Source organism: Grammomys surdaster, unplaced genomic scaffold (assembly GCF_004785775.1).
Source record: "Grammomys surdaster isolate TR1022 unplaced genomic scaffold, NIH_TR_1.0 229, whole genome shotgun sequence".
NCBI lineage: Eukaryota > Metazoa > Chordata > Mammalia > Rodentia > Muridae > Grammomys > Grammomys surdaster.
Window position 1 is genome coordinate 2,187,009 of NW_021604674.1, and position 14,520 is coordinate 2,201,528.

A 14,520-nucleotide genomic window follows, 5' to 3' on the forward strand; every position below is an offset into this window, starting at 1 on the left:
CTAGAAACCATCATGATTTCACCATGACCACCACTGGGTATAGAATTAAAGGAACCCAAACCTAGACACAACAGAGAGCTGCATACCCATATTTATAGCTACACAGTTCACAAGAACTAGGAAATGGGCGAGGTTATATGTCCATTAACAGGTGAATAGACAAAATATGTATATATTCACATACATACATACATACATACATACATACAAATAATGGAATTCTAGTCAGTTGTAGTAAATTATGTAGTTGAAATTATAACATTTACAGAAAACTAGATCACACTGAAGGTTATTAAATTAAATAAAAATAAGCCAGACTCAGTTAAATACCATTTGTTTTCTCATGTGGAGCACAGATTTAAATCTCTGTGTGTGGCATGGAAGTAGGAAAGGGATGATGGGAAGGGGGAGGAACAAGAGGGTAGTGGAAAATGTGTTACATAAAATTAGAAAGAGAGTGGGCTGCGGTGGTACATACCTTTAATCCCAGCACTTGGGAAGCAGAGGCAGGCACATCTCTTGAGTTCAACAGAGTGAGTTCTAGGACAGCCAGGACTACACAGAGAAACCCCATCTTGAAAAACCAATACCTCACACCCCCCTGCAAAAAAAAGAAATAAGGTGGGGGGAACAAAACAGAAAGTGAGACTGTTTGGAAGAAGGAAAGAGCAGCAGGAGGAGTGACAGGAAAGGAGTGAGGTGAGGAAAGAAAGGACATTGTGTGTTAGCACATGCTTATGAAGGGCTAGGATGGAACCTGTCACTTGGTATGCCAGTCAAAAGAGGAAAAAGTTTTTTTTTTTAATATCTTAAAATAGGAGGTATGGAAGTGGAATTGGAAAAAATTCTATTTGTAAAATGAAGTGAGTTTTCAGGGTATGGGGGATATGTGTACTGGCCAAGAATAGGGTTCAGAATTTTTATTTTGTGTATGAGTGAGCACCACCACCTGCATTCAATACTGGAGAAAGTCAGACAAGAGTGTCAGATACTTTGGAACAATAGAAGACCTTGGTTAGGGTCTCTGTACCCACATGACAGTTTCAGGATGTCCTTTGATGGCCTCTGAAGGGATTCACATGGTGCACACAGAAACATGCAAGCAAAAATATACATAAAATAAAATGAATCTTGGGCTGGAGAGATGGCTCCGTGGTTAAGAGCACTTGAGTGTTCTTCCAGAGGTCCTGAGTTCAATTCCCAGCAACCACATAGTGGCTCACAACCATTGTAATGGATCTGATGCCCTCTTCTGTGTGTCTGAGGACAGCTATACTGTACTCATAAGTAAATAGATAAATATGTTGTTGGTTTTGGTGGGTTTTCGTTTTTGGTTTTTTCCCTTAAAGGATCTTAAAGATTTGTGTACAGAGGGCAAATGATTTAGTGTTTATGAGTACTTGTTACACAATTACGAGAACCAGAGTTCATATATCAGAACCCATATAACAATTAAAAGCTAGGTGATTGCCTCTAACTCAACTCTGAGGGAACTGAAGATACCTTCTGGCTTCTGTGTACACAGGCACATACACACACACTAGTAATCTGAATATCATGGGTTTGATCCTGATAGAGAAGGGGCATTGATAGGAAAAGCTGGTGCAGTCCACATGAAGCTTGAGTCCTGCATAATACTGAGGAAAGATGGGTGATGTGTGTGCCTGGACAGTCTACACTTTTGCATTAAGATTTTGGGGAACTGATAGTATCAGATAGATTGTCTGATTATTTTGGCTTGGTGCTGATTTATTGGCAGTGTTTTTACTTGCAAATTTTATTTCATAGGTCTTAATCCATATTTAACTCTAAACAACTCTGGTAGTGGAACAATTCTCATAGATCTGTCTCCTGATGATAAAGAATTTCAGTCTGTGGAAGAAGAGGTATGTTCATCACACTTAAATAAATGGATAAGACGGATCTAACTACCGTGTTATTGACTTAGTTGCTGTTTCCTAGAATTTTGCAGATCTATTTGGACACGCATTTTGCTTTTTAAAATGTCTTTTCACCACCTTTGAAACTTTGAAAGTATTTATAATGCAGCTCTCAGCTAACCTTATTTAGATAATTTATATTGCTATTTCAGTTCATATTGAACCAGAATTCTGTTGGAAAGAAGGTTGCTGACATTTGAAAATGTGCTAGTGTTCACTCCCTCTGAAGGCAACTAGACCATGAAGAATCTCAGGCAGGACTCAACATTTAGATAATATTTATATGAGAAATTTTATTCAGACTTTCTTTCCAAAGAATTCTTCAATACACTGAAATCTTTGAAGAGTGCTCTCCCAATCCCCCCATCCCCAACCCCCTCTTGTGGTTTTATTGAAACAAGGTCTGGCTATGTTGTCATGTCTGTCCTGGAACTCACTATGTAGACCATGTTGGCCTCAACCTCAGAGATGCAGTTGCCTCTGCCTGAGTGGTTTTTATTAAAGGTTGTACACCATTACACCCAGCTGTACACACTGCACACCTTGATGTACATGTGCTTTACTTGTATAAATTAAGCACAGATACAAAATTAAGTAAGATTTACCTTTTAAACTCATAAGCCCAAGAAAATATATGTTGTGTTTATTAGGCTAATGGTAGCACAACTGAATCCTTGTTTTGCTTTTATGTTTAACATATTTTACATTCTCTTACTAGTTTACATCGTGTAACTTGAGTATAAACATGTTTTCAACTATAAATATCTCTAGATATACTCATGGTAAACCCAGTATTTAGGAGGCAGAGGCAGGTGGGGGTGGATCTCTGGGTTGAGGGTCGTCCTGGTCTACAGAGCAAGTTTCAGGTCAGTCAGGGCTACACAGAAAACCCTGCCTCAAAAGAAGAAAAAAGATGGTACACATAAATTTATAGAATTATGTCCTTTCAAGAAAAATAGTAAAACCTATCTTGAATTCTCAGAAATAGTATCAAATGAATTGAACACAACAAAACATGAGTCAGAAAAGACAAAACTAATGTGTACGTTTTAAATTACTTTCCATCAGATGCAAAGTACTGTTCGAGAGCACAGAGACGGAGGTCACGCAGGCGGCATCTTCAACAGATACAATATTCTCAAGGTAACATGACCAAAAGAAGGGTTCCCAACCAAAACTGTTACTTCCACAGCAAAAAGTCTTAAGTAAGGTTGATGAGAACCTAGTGATGTATGTACAGCACAATAGCTTTGTGACGAGGCTTCTGGGACTGTGGAGGGAGACTGTCCTCCACAATTTGAATTCTCAAAAACTTTGTTCACTTTTTTTGGGGGGGCAAAAATCTCACTATCTGCACAGGCTAGTCTAGAATTTGAGTCTCTTGCCTCAGCCTTCCTAGGCCATGGGGCTGTGATCAGAGTCATGGACCACATGGACCACCATGCCCACCTTTTTCTTTTTTTTTCTTTTTTTTTTTTTTTTTGGTTTTTCGAGACAGGATTTCTCTGTGTGGCCCTGGCTGATTAAAGGCGTGCGCCACCAACGCCCGACACCATGCCCACCTTTTAAAGATTCATCTATTTTTAGGTTAGACATGTTAGCTCATGCCTTTTAATCACAACACTGGGAAGGCAGAGGTAGGCAGATCTCTGGGTTTGTGGACAGCCTGGTCTATAGTGCAAGTTCCAGGACAACCAGGGCTACACAGAGAAACTATCTTTCTTACTTAGTGTGCTGTGGTTGTATCTACTACCATCAGATTGTTTAGACAAGGGGGAGTCACTTAAGCATGAAATGAAAAGGCTGATTTCTAAATTTCTATGTTCTATATGAAAAGGATTCATTTCAATACAATATTTAATGATTGTGTGTGTTTATGCACACACTAGAATAGCTTTATTTTTGCTGTATTTTATACATAAAAGTTCATTTATACCAACTATGGTTCTTGATTACATCTGTTATCCATATTTTGAGTCATTTTGTGGAGGTTTTTCTTTTTTGGTTTATTTGAGCCAATACTAAAACCGAAACTCTCATGCGTCCTCTTAGGGACCACCAGGGGGCTGTAGCACTTAGCACTAGAAATGTCCATTTTGACCATAGTGATATCCAAATGACCAGCTGTCATCTTTAAGTCTTCTCCAGACAAAAGTGGGGACTGGAAGGGAAAGAGATTAATAGGAAAGAAAAATTTGTGGTGGGAGATTATTTCAAATCATGTTGATGGTATTTTGAGTTGGGTAGTCCGGAGAACAGGGTGCTGTGCTCTGTCTCATGCATGCTTCTACAAAATTTAGCATGGCTGAGGTATTTTAGTAATGACTTAATGGTGACTTTTATTTAACTTCCTATTTTAAGTAATTTTAAAATTGAAGTATTTCACTCAACTTTCAAGTATTCATGCCCCTTTTGGCCACATGTAGTTTCTTTTTTTTTCTTTGAAAAAAAATTGTTACATGTGTCTAAACTTGTGTAGACACATATTGCATGTACACAGCCACATATGTGGAGGTCTAAGGACAACTATGGGAGTTGATTCTCTTTTCAGTTGTGTGGTTTTTTGTTTTGTTTTGGTAAGATAAAAGGTATTATTTAAATTTTCTGGTTTTTATAGATTCAGAAGGTTTGTAACAAGAAATTGTGGGAAAGATATACACACCGGAGAAAAGAAGTTTCTGAAGAAAACCACAACCATGCAAATGAAAGGATGTTATTTCATGGTAGGTTTTTCACACTGCCCTCTGTAAGAGTGTAGCTTATGTCCTCTTAGTAAAGATAACATTTTTGTAACTTTTACATTTGTGTTCCTATCCTGTTTCTTTGGTTTTAATATACCTTCTAACGAACATTTTTATAAATTAAGATTACCCTGTTGGTGGCTAGTAAAATGGCTCAGGTTTGTAAAAGCCTTGCCACATGAACCTGATGGCCCGAGTTCCATTCCAAAATCTATGATGGAAGGAGAGAAGTTCTAAAATGGTGCCACATTTCACACTCCCCACACACTCCCTACGCTGGTTCAGTACAGTTTGGCTAAGCCTCTCTTAGCAAGGGCAGGAGAGGGGCAGTATTTGCCCTTGGAATCTTCTATAGCAGATGATGAAAGAGATATAGAAGATGATAGACAGAGAAGAGGTGCAGGGAAAAGGATACGAGCATGGCAGGCTGCTGGGGCACTTCTGACGATCTAGAGAAAGTGCAGAGATAAAGCATGGTGCAGGACCTGATGTCTTTCGGCACTGTATGCAGTGAGCTGTGAAGCCCTTGGGTTTCTATGTGTTTGACTCTGAAATGCAGTAATTTTTGCATTATAATTTCAAATAATCTATTGTTTTTCTATTTTCTAATTGAGTCTATCCTTTGGCGTCTGAACCACCACCCTATTGGAATCATTAATTAACATAAGGCATTCTTAGCTCTAAAAATAGTAAGCTAGGGTCTGCAGAGTTGATTTGGCAAAAAAAAGCCAAAGCCAAACACTGCTGTTGTATAAGACTCAAGTTAGGTTTCCAGCACCCACATTGAGTGGTTCAAACCACCTGTAATTTCTGGCTCTGTAGACACCTGCACAGAGCACATGCCACACAAAAATACAGAATTACATAATTTTATTTTAATTTAAAAAATGGCAACCAATCAGTGGTGGCAGATGCCTTTAATCCCATCACTGATGAGAAGGCAGAGGCAGGCAGATCTATGAGTTCTAGGACAGCCAGCGCTACACAGAGAACCCTGTCTAAAAACAATATATCACAGTTTATTCTGGCAGTGGTTCAGGGTTTTTTTTTTTTTTTTTTTTTTTTTTTTTTTTTTTTGTGGTTCAGGTTTTAACATCCAGGAAACCCGAGGTAATTCTGTGAGGTCCAGGCCTATCTGGTTAGCATAGTTCCAAGACAGCCAAGACTATGTAGAGAGTCTGTCTCAAAAACAAACAAAGAATTTAGCATCCGGGACAGGGTGTATGGCTCAGTGCTTGACTGGTGTGCACAAAGTCCTGTGTTTAATTCTACTTTCTTGAAAAGTTAACTTCTTAGAACCTTTAGTTTTGTTTTTGAATTGTTATTGCCCATGTTTGTATTTCAGGGTCTCCTTTTGTGAATGCAATTATCCATAAGGGCTTTGATGAAAGGCATGCATACATAGGTGGCATGTTTGGAGCTGGAATTTATTTTGCTGAGAATTCTTCCAAAAGCAATCAATATGTGTATGGAATTGGAGGTGGTACTGGATGTCCAATTCACAAAGACAGATCATGTTATATTTGTCACAGGTGAGAGATTGTTTATTACTTGCTTCGTAATAATTAGATCAGAACTGATTACATATTTGCGAAACGTGGAAGGCAAGGCATACCTGACAACTTGAAGGATGCAGATTAAACTTTGTCTTCTATACAGTAAAGCTAATGTTTACCAAAGGAGCTGAATGGACTAGCATGACTCTGTGCACTTGTTTAATTCAGCTTGAGTGCTGAGGACAGCCAGGAAGATAGTGTGCAGCTACTGCCTGGCTATGTTGACAGAAGAGCTGGGATGTGTAGGAGTTGAAGGGAACCTAGACAGCACACCTAAGCCCTATCTCCAGCAGGAGAAAAGAGCCAGACATGGTGGAACATTCCTTTAATCCCAGCACTACTCCTCCCTGTCTTGTCTTAGTCTGTCTCTCCCATGCACGCGCATGGTGTGCAGGGGTGTGGGGCAGTGTTGAGACACACTATCCTAGGCTGCCTTGGAACTCAGTGTGTCGTACAAGCTGGCCTCAACACGAAGTGATCCTCTTTCTGTTGCCTCCTGAGTTCTAGGATTCACTATGCCCAACTCATTTTATTCTTCATGGCTTTATTTTCCCAGTAGGTTTAGGCTTATGTATTATATTAGGAAGGCCCTTTTGGGTATGAATTACTATCATTTCTGTTTTGAGTCACAAATCCATACTTTTTGGGGGGCTACAGAATTTCAAATTTTATAAATTGAATACTTAAATTTTACTTGTCTTCTATGGCTGAGATTATTAGTAATAACCAATGTTCTTATACTTCCCCTAAGCAATTGTTGTCTAGAAATATGTTATGAACATAAAGCTTTGCTGTTCTGGGTTTCTGTGTCATCTGTTTTCAGGGTGAAATTTCCCTTTTCATGTTTTAGGCAGCTGCTCTTTTGTCGAGTGACCTTAGGAAAGTCTTTCCTGCAGTTCAGCGCAATGAAAATGGCCCATTCTCCCCCCGGCCATCACTCGGTCACTGGCCGGCCCAGTGTAAATGGCCTAGCATTAGCTGAATATGTTATTTACAGAGGAGAACAGGTAATTCACTTGTATTTGTTCGTCTTTGACAGTACATGGCTCTTACATGAAGAGGATGTGTTGCCTTAACTGAATTTGGGTGGGTAGGGGTTGGGGTAACTTCAGGATTCAAAGTTTACAAATAAAATGTTTATCATAAGATTTTCAGAATCAGGCTGGAGAGCTGCTCATTGGTTAAGAGCACTCGATGTTCTTCCCGATTGCCCAGGTTAAATTCCCAACACCCACATGCTACTTACAGCTCTCTGTCACTCCAGGTCCAGGGGGCCCAACACCCTCATACAGACATGCATGTAGAGAGAACACTGATGCATATAAACTAAAAATAAATAAACAAAGCATCTTAAAGAATGTTTTCAAAATTAGAAAAGAACCATTGATATTTCTAACCTATTCAATTTTTTTAATCAATACTGGATCCTCTCTTTTTTTTTCCCCCCTGTAAAATATAGCAATGCCGTGTAATTTTTTTCCTGCAGTAATTGACAAATGCCTAATAAAAAGCTAGTGTGAATCAGCATTCTAAGTCAAAGTGGGTGGCAGAATTCCCTCGGTTACTGACAACAGACAAAAATGTATTTAAATCTCACCCTAGACCTACCTGCTAATTAGAGTTTGAAGAGAACTGGAAGGTGGGAGTCAAGCAGGGAAGCGTTAGAGAAATATCCCCAGGTAGCTGAGGTATACAGGGCTCAAGGGAAGGAATGCCTATTCAAGGGCATGTTAACACGCACTAAAACACACTTGCCAACATTTGAACTAATCTTTTCTTTTCCAGGCTTACCCTGAATATCTAATTACTTACCAGATTGTAAGGCCTGAAGGTATGGTTGATGGCTGAAACCAGTTCCCCCAAACATAATGTCCTGAAGCAGCTGATGGCCTCTTAAGTTTCACTCCTTGGCGGGAAAATAATTCATCCTGACTACAGGCCTGTGGCAAAACGATAAAATGTGAAAGAAGCCTAATATTGTGACTTGATGAAGCTTTAACAGTGTACAGTGTTTCTGAGTGTTTCCTTTTCTCAGCACTTTAACAGATGCCATTCCAGGTTCAACTGGGTTTGTCTGTCCTAAATTATAAACAGTTAACTTGAATCTTTTATACGTTGTGCATTGATTCTAACAGAAATGGTAATCCCTCAACAGAACTCATTTTACTAATCAGTCCTGTGTTCTTTAAAACACAGCATTTACACTGAATACAATTTCATTTGTAAAATGTAAATAAGAGCTTTTGTACTAGCCCGATATTTATTTACATTGCTTTGTACTATAAACTGTTCTAGAGCTGCAGCGGTTTACAGAGTATTTTCATATGTGTTGCTCATCTGTGTTTCATCTGTCATTGCCTGAGTGATCGCTACGTTTGATTCCAGAGGCTGCTTGGTTGCTAATAAGAGAGTGGGGAAATACTGACTTAACAAATTTAATTTGCTGATAGAAGCATTTCTCTATCAATAGAAATCTTTCTCATTTAAGAATTTTACAAAAACTCTGGGAATTTAATTGGTGATGCCTTTGTGTCTACAAGGCACACATTCCAGAGAGCTCTGTGTGAGGTGACGGGGGACTTGTGGCTAGAGAAGCTTTTCAATGGCCTTAAACTCTGGGTCTTGCTTTAGAGTGGACTCTGATGTTCTCAACATCAGAGCAGAGCTCCCTCCAAGTTTTGAAGATGCTAAGCCCCAGCTTCTGAACACTTAGTGCTCTGGTCATGAACTGTAAGTGTAAGGTATATTTCAGACTTGGGAAGGCAATCATGGATAATTTCCCAATCAGATCTAATTACCTTAAATCTAAAATGGAGAAATAGCAAGTCGGAGTGGATTAGGTATTTTTTTTTTATTATTATTATTTTTAAGTTTTTCTTGATCTTATGGTTATATTTATAGTCAGTGTATTTATCATTAGTAAACACAATGTAAAACCATAAATGTGAGTGTGTCTGTGGGTAGCCTCTGGAATGGGCAAGCCCAGTGCTTCCTGCTTCTGTCAAGGCATTCTGCCCAGTTGGAAAAACATTGTCACAGGCTTAAGTTCAGTATGGCAGCTGTGGAAGAGATTACTTTCCATGAAAGGCCATTTTACTATTCTCTAGTGTATCTCTAATGGAAGCCTTACACTTAGCATCTTGCATTGCAGAGAGACCGGCCTTACTGCATGGAAGTAGGGGTTTTTTTGGGGGGTTGTTTTTTGTTTTTTGTTTTTTTTGTAGGAAACTATCAAAAGAACAAATCCGATAAAATAAACAGTAAAAGAGAAAATTGAAGAATATGTTATGTACAGATAGTTTTTGAGGTAAGTTAACAAAGACAGTTGATATACTCCTTGATCTCCACATTTTGAGTTTTCTGATCAACAAGGGGCAGCTTGTCATATTCCTGGAGCACAGCCTGGAATATCTCATTTCCAAGGATATTTGCAGGGCTAGTTTAGTTTCTAAGCTTGAGGGCAGAGCAGCCTTCTTGTATCCATTCCTCTGAATGGTGTACTCTTCTTCCTTCCTTGTTATGTACACAGAATTTCTTATGCACGATGATTTTAGGGTGCCGTTGGTACCCTGTGTTTTCCTGGGCTGCAGCAGACAGGATGGCCGAGGAGGCTGTAGTGGCTGTCTGTGTTCGTGTGCGGCCCCTCAACCCCAGAGAAGAACTTGGAGAAGCTGCCCGCGTTTACTTGCTGTCGGAGTTGAAATCTTTATCATCTGAGGTGGAAGCACTAAGGAAAGAGCTGCATGAGAAATCTGAAGAGCGAGCTAGGCAGGAGACTAGCACGCGTGTCATCTGAGAGGCTTCCCCAACAGCTAGTAGAAACAGATGCAGAAACCCACAGCAAAACATTCAGCAGAGCTAGGAGAAATCAAGGAGAGATTTTTATCCACTTAAGTTTTTGTAAATGAGGATGTCCTCTTCAGTCTCTATATCACTTTCTTTGTTTTACATTTTATTTGGTCTCTTAATTACCTGGTCCTTTATAGAAACTTGTACATAGGGTTGCTCGGAAGTTAAGTTTCCCATCCTATGAGCTAAGAGAGGTAGGTGTATGTCTGAAGTTGTTTCTAAGATGTGAATTGTGGTCAAGGATTAAGAGGTCAAATCCTGACATGGAAATGCTTTTATACGGCTCTCTGCTAACTACAGATATCATCCTAAAATCATTTCTTGAACATAAAAGGAGTATGCCAAATTTTATATAAAATTTTCAAGTTCTGTAAGCTTCTGGGTTTTATAGTTACGGTAATGAAATTAATGGGATTTATATTTACGTACTTGGCCTATGTTACTTGTGTGTGAATCTGGAATTGTTTTTTCATGTAAAATCATGGTCTGGTTATAAGCTGTGTTACCTCCTAACCCATTGCTTCCGTGTGTTTCCACTGTGGTCAGTATGCTGGCATGGCAATGTTTATTGGGAATTTGGGGGGTGTGGTTTAGTGCTTTGCATGAAATATCTTACTTTATAATGGTGGAATTGCTTTTTTTTTGCCTTGTGATTTTTTTTTGAAGTGAAATTTAATTTGTGTGTGTGTGTGTGTGTGTGTGTAGTGTTCTGCCCATCTGAGTGTCTACTTGTATCACATTCCATGCCCTCACTTAATTCTTAATAAACTGTTTACTTGTTTTCTGGGTAGCATGGTAATTCATTGAGATTACAGTAAATTGTAATTGCAAGAGAACAGTGTAGTGTTGAGTCTGTAATCGTGACAGGGTGCAGCATAAATGTAAAATGTTGAATGTTGTGGCCATACTTGCTCAGATGCTTCATGATGATGGTAAGATGTTTGGGCGTTTACACCATTCAGTATGACTTTGGTAGTCCTTAAAATTCATTCATGAAAATCAGTCTGCTTAACTTATAAAGAGAAATATATTTTTGTTTTCTATGTCATAAAAACATTCTTGATAAGTTTTCAAATCCCAGTTAGTCGTATTTTTTTCTCTAAAAGGAAAAAAAGTAGTGTATTTTATATTTCCATATGCTAATGACCTGTATGTAATTAGTCCTCAGTGTTCCATAAGAAGAGAGTGATGGTACAAGTGTCCCTAAGTCTCACTTTTGAAGTCTATATAAGCTGCTTTACCTTCTTGCTTCTTTTAAGATGATACTGAAGTGTTTGCTTGCTGTTTGCTGAGCGTGCATGCCCACGTATGATGTGATCCAATTGTTTGCAGGTTGAGGCAAGAAAACATGCAAATAAACTTCCCAAAGCGCTTAACAATTAGTTCTCTTGACTGTGCCTTTACCTCCTGTCTTAGAGTTTCATTGCTGTGGTGAAACAGTATGATCGTAGCAACTTTTATAAAGGAACACATTTAATTGGGTCTGGCTTAATGGTTTCAGAGGTCCGTTACCATTATGATGAGAAGCATGGCAACATGCAGGCAGACGTGCTGTAGGAGCTAAGAGCTCTTGGTAGGTAGGCAGCAAGGAGAGACTGTCCCACTGGGCATGGCTTGAGCATATATGAGACATCAAAGCCTGCCTCCACAGTGACACAGTTCCTTTAAGGCCACACCTACTCTGGCTAGGTTACACCTGCTAATAGTACTTCTCCCTATGGGCCAGGCATTCAAACACTTGAGTCTGTGGGGCCATTCCTAGTCAAACCACCACAGTCACCACAGTTCCTGTCCTGTCCAGACTGCAGTGGTTCCCTGTTGAGGGTAACATTTAAAATGGCCCCCAGCATGGGGCGTCTATCCCAGCAGCAATGTGGCTTTGCTTAGCACAGTGTTTGACTGAGCCCAGACCATCCCGCCATCCATGTGGTACTCAGTAGAAATGAGACTTTTTTTTTTTTTTGTATACTCACATACTGTCTTTATTTTTTATATATTTTTTGGTTTTTCGAGACAGGGTTTCTCTGTGTAGCCCTGGCTGTCCTGGAACTCACTTGGAAGACCAGGCTGGCCTGGAACTCAGAAATCCGCCTGCCTCTGCCTCCCAAGTGCTGGGATTAAAGGCGTGCGCCACCACCGCCCGGCTGAAATGAGACTCTTAATGCTTAAGTAGTATCCAATATTTATATATTAAGAAGTGCTCAATTAGCAAGATGCCCACACAATTAGAGTTGTTACCCAATACCTAACCTTAGATAAAATTTGTTACCGTGGACCGTTCTTGATGCATCTGAAGTTCTCCATGGCTGTTACATCTCCTCCTCCTCTCTCTCTTCTTCATTCCTGCCATGTTAGCCCCACCCCAATCACCTTGTTTATTGCAAATAATGTAGCAGCAGCAGGAACCCATCCTGCTACAGTTCCCTATCACCAGAACTGTTAGGATGGGAGTACTGCCTTTCACTATCTCCCAGGTCCCTGTATACACCCTGTGTTTCCTGGCTGGCAGGGTTGTGTGGCCTGAAGTAGTTACATCTTCTATTATTATATGTCTTCTCTATTTATGTACTTACTCACAGTTGCCATTCCCGTAACACAGATATGCTGGAAGCCCCCCAGAATGGGGTGCCAGCATATATCATGGAGCACTCTGCACAAAAGTGAGGTCTACTAATGGACTTTTAAATTTCTTTTATAAAATTATTGATCTGCAACAGACTAGAAATTGTAATTTGAACCAGGTGTGGTGGTGCACACCTTTAATTCCAGCACTCAGGAGGCAGGTGGATTTTTGAGTTCAAGGCCAGCCTGGTCTACAAAACAAGTTCTAGGAAACACACAAAACTGTGTCTTGAAAAATAAAAACACTTGGGAGGCAGAGGCAGGCAGATTTCTGAGTTCCAGGACAGCCAGGGCTACACAGAGAAACCCTGTCTCAAAACCAAAAACAAAAAAAAACAAAAGCAAAAAGAAGTACTTTGAAAACCAGCTGGTTTTAAGAACCAGCAAGCATCTGGATGAGAGTAAAAGCTGGTCTCTGGGATCCACATGGCGGTAGGGAAAAACTGACTCGAGTTGCTGTCTTCCACGTGTACGTGCAGATGTGCATCCATCCCTATCACATGTTTTGGATCTTTTGACCCAGGCTGCTCTCAAGTTCAATCATACCTCAGCCTCCTTGATGCTAAGATTACCTGTGCCAAGCAAATGGCATTCCAACATACATGCAGACAATACACTGTATGCATAAAAACCAAGGCTCTGAGAAACTAAAAGGCAGTTCAACCCTTCATTGCCCTCAGAACGGAGGGAAACACTGACACAAGGTAGGAAGAGTACAGCACCCAGTGTTACCAGTGGTGATTGTCATTACAAGCCTCAAGAGGAACTCAAGGTTGTTAACAGGAATTGATACTGCTCAACCTATACTATAACCAGGAGTTATGTGGGGCGGGGGCCATGGCTACTGCTGGGAGCTGATCAACTTTGAGAATGAGAAAAGTAAGGGAGACAGTCAAGCCCTGATCATGCAATGATATGTTATTTCATTACACATTACTTAGCACCATGAGCTTTGAAAATAGATGCTGGGGATTTAAACTCAAGTTCTTATGTTTGTGCAGCAAGCACTGCTGGGCCATCTTCCCAGCCTATTCCTTCTGAAGTCTGCTCAACATTATATGGAGGGAGCAATAGCTAAAGACACTACAGCAGTAACAACATATCAAGGTTACGACTAGTGATAGAAGTAAACCAGTTCTCTAAGAGGTTGACTACCAAAATACAGTAATATAGGGAACTGGAGAGATGGCTCAGTGGTTAAGAGCACTGGCTGCTCTTCCAGAGGTCCTGAGTTCAATTCCCAGCAACCACAGGGTGGGTCACAACCACCTGAAATGGTATCCGATACCCTTTTGGTGTGTCTGAAGACAGATACAGTGTACTCTATAACATATAAAATAAATCTTTTTTAAAAAGTAATATCGAGCATAAGAGACAATGGAGTACTCTATAAAATAGGTATCTGTGTTACACCCTACAAGACTCAGATCATGAACAGAAAAGGAGGGTGTGTGAAAGATTCTAAAGAGCAAAGCTATTTACTGGTTGTGGCAGGGCTGTTGCACACATAACTGGCGTCAGATCAGACCAACAGAAATCCAAGATTAACGGAAGAGGGGATTATGAAGCCCTTCCCCTATCTGGGCAAATGATAGCTGGGGGAAAAAGGATGAGTCCCTGTTAATACTTCTCCTTTAGCTTTAATATTCTTCCAAGCTCCAGTAGGTGACCCATGCCTAGGCACTAAGTGAACTCTGGGTATTAGTACATGAAATTGGGAAGGAAGAGTGGGAGTAGGGGAATCACTGGAAGAGGAAGGGATAGTGGAATGGATTGGCTCCAAATTACATGTGTGAATATTAAATTTTTTAA

The 14,520-nt window shown here is 40.0% G+C and overlaps 1 protein-coding gene across 1 annotated transcript in view; it reads left to right on the top strand.

Annotated features, from left to right (window-relative positions):
• The window catches only part of Tnks2 (tankyrase 2), a 58,186-nt gene extending 46,718 nt beyond the window's left edge, over positions 1-11,468 (top strand). Inside the window, exons 22-27 of the mRNA XM_028773479.1 lie at positions 1,789-1,886; positions 3,009-3,083; positions 4,558-4,663; positions 6,027-6,213; positions 7,088-7,244; positions 8,023-11,468. Of these exons, the coding sequence (XP_028629312.1) occupies positions 1,789-1,886; positions 3,009-3,083; positions 4,558-4,663; positions 6,027-6,213; positions 7,088-7,244; positions 8,023-8,085 (686 nt within the window). The 3' untranslated portion in view covers positions 8,086-11,468. The remainder of the gene's footprint in view (positions 1-1,788; positions 1,887-3,008; positions 3,084-4,557; positions 4,664-6,026; positions 6,214-7,087; positions 7,245-8,022) is intronic.
• Positions 11,469-14,520: the final 3,052 nt, after the last annotated feature.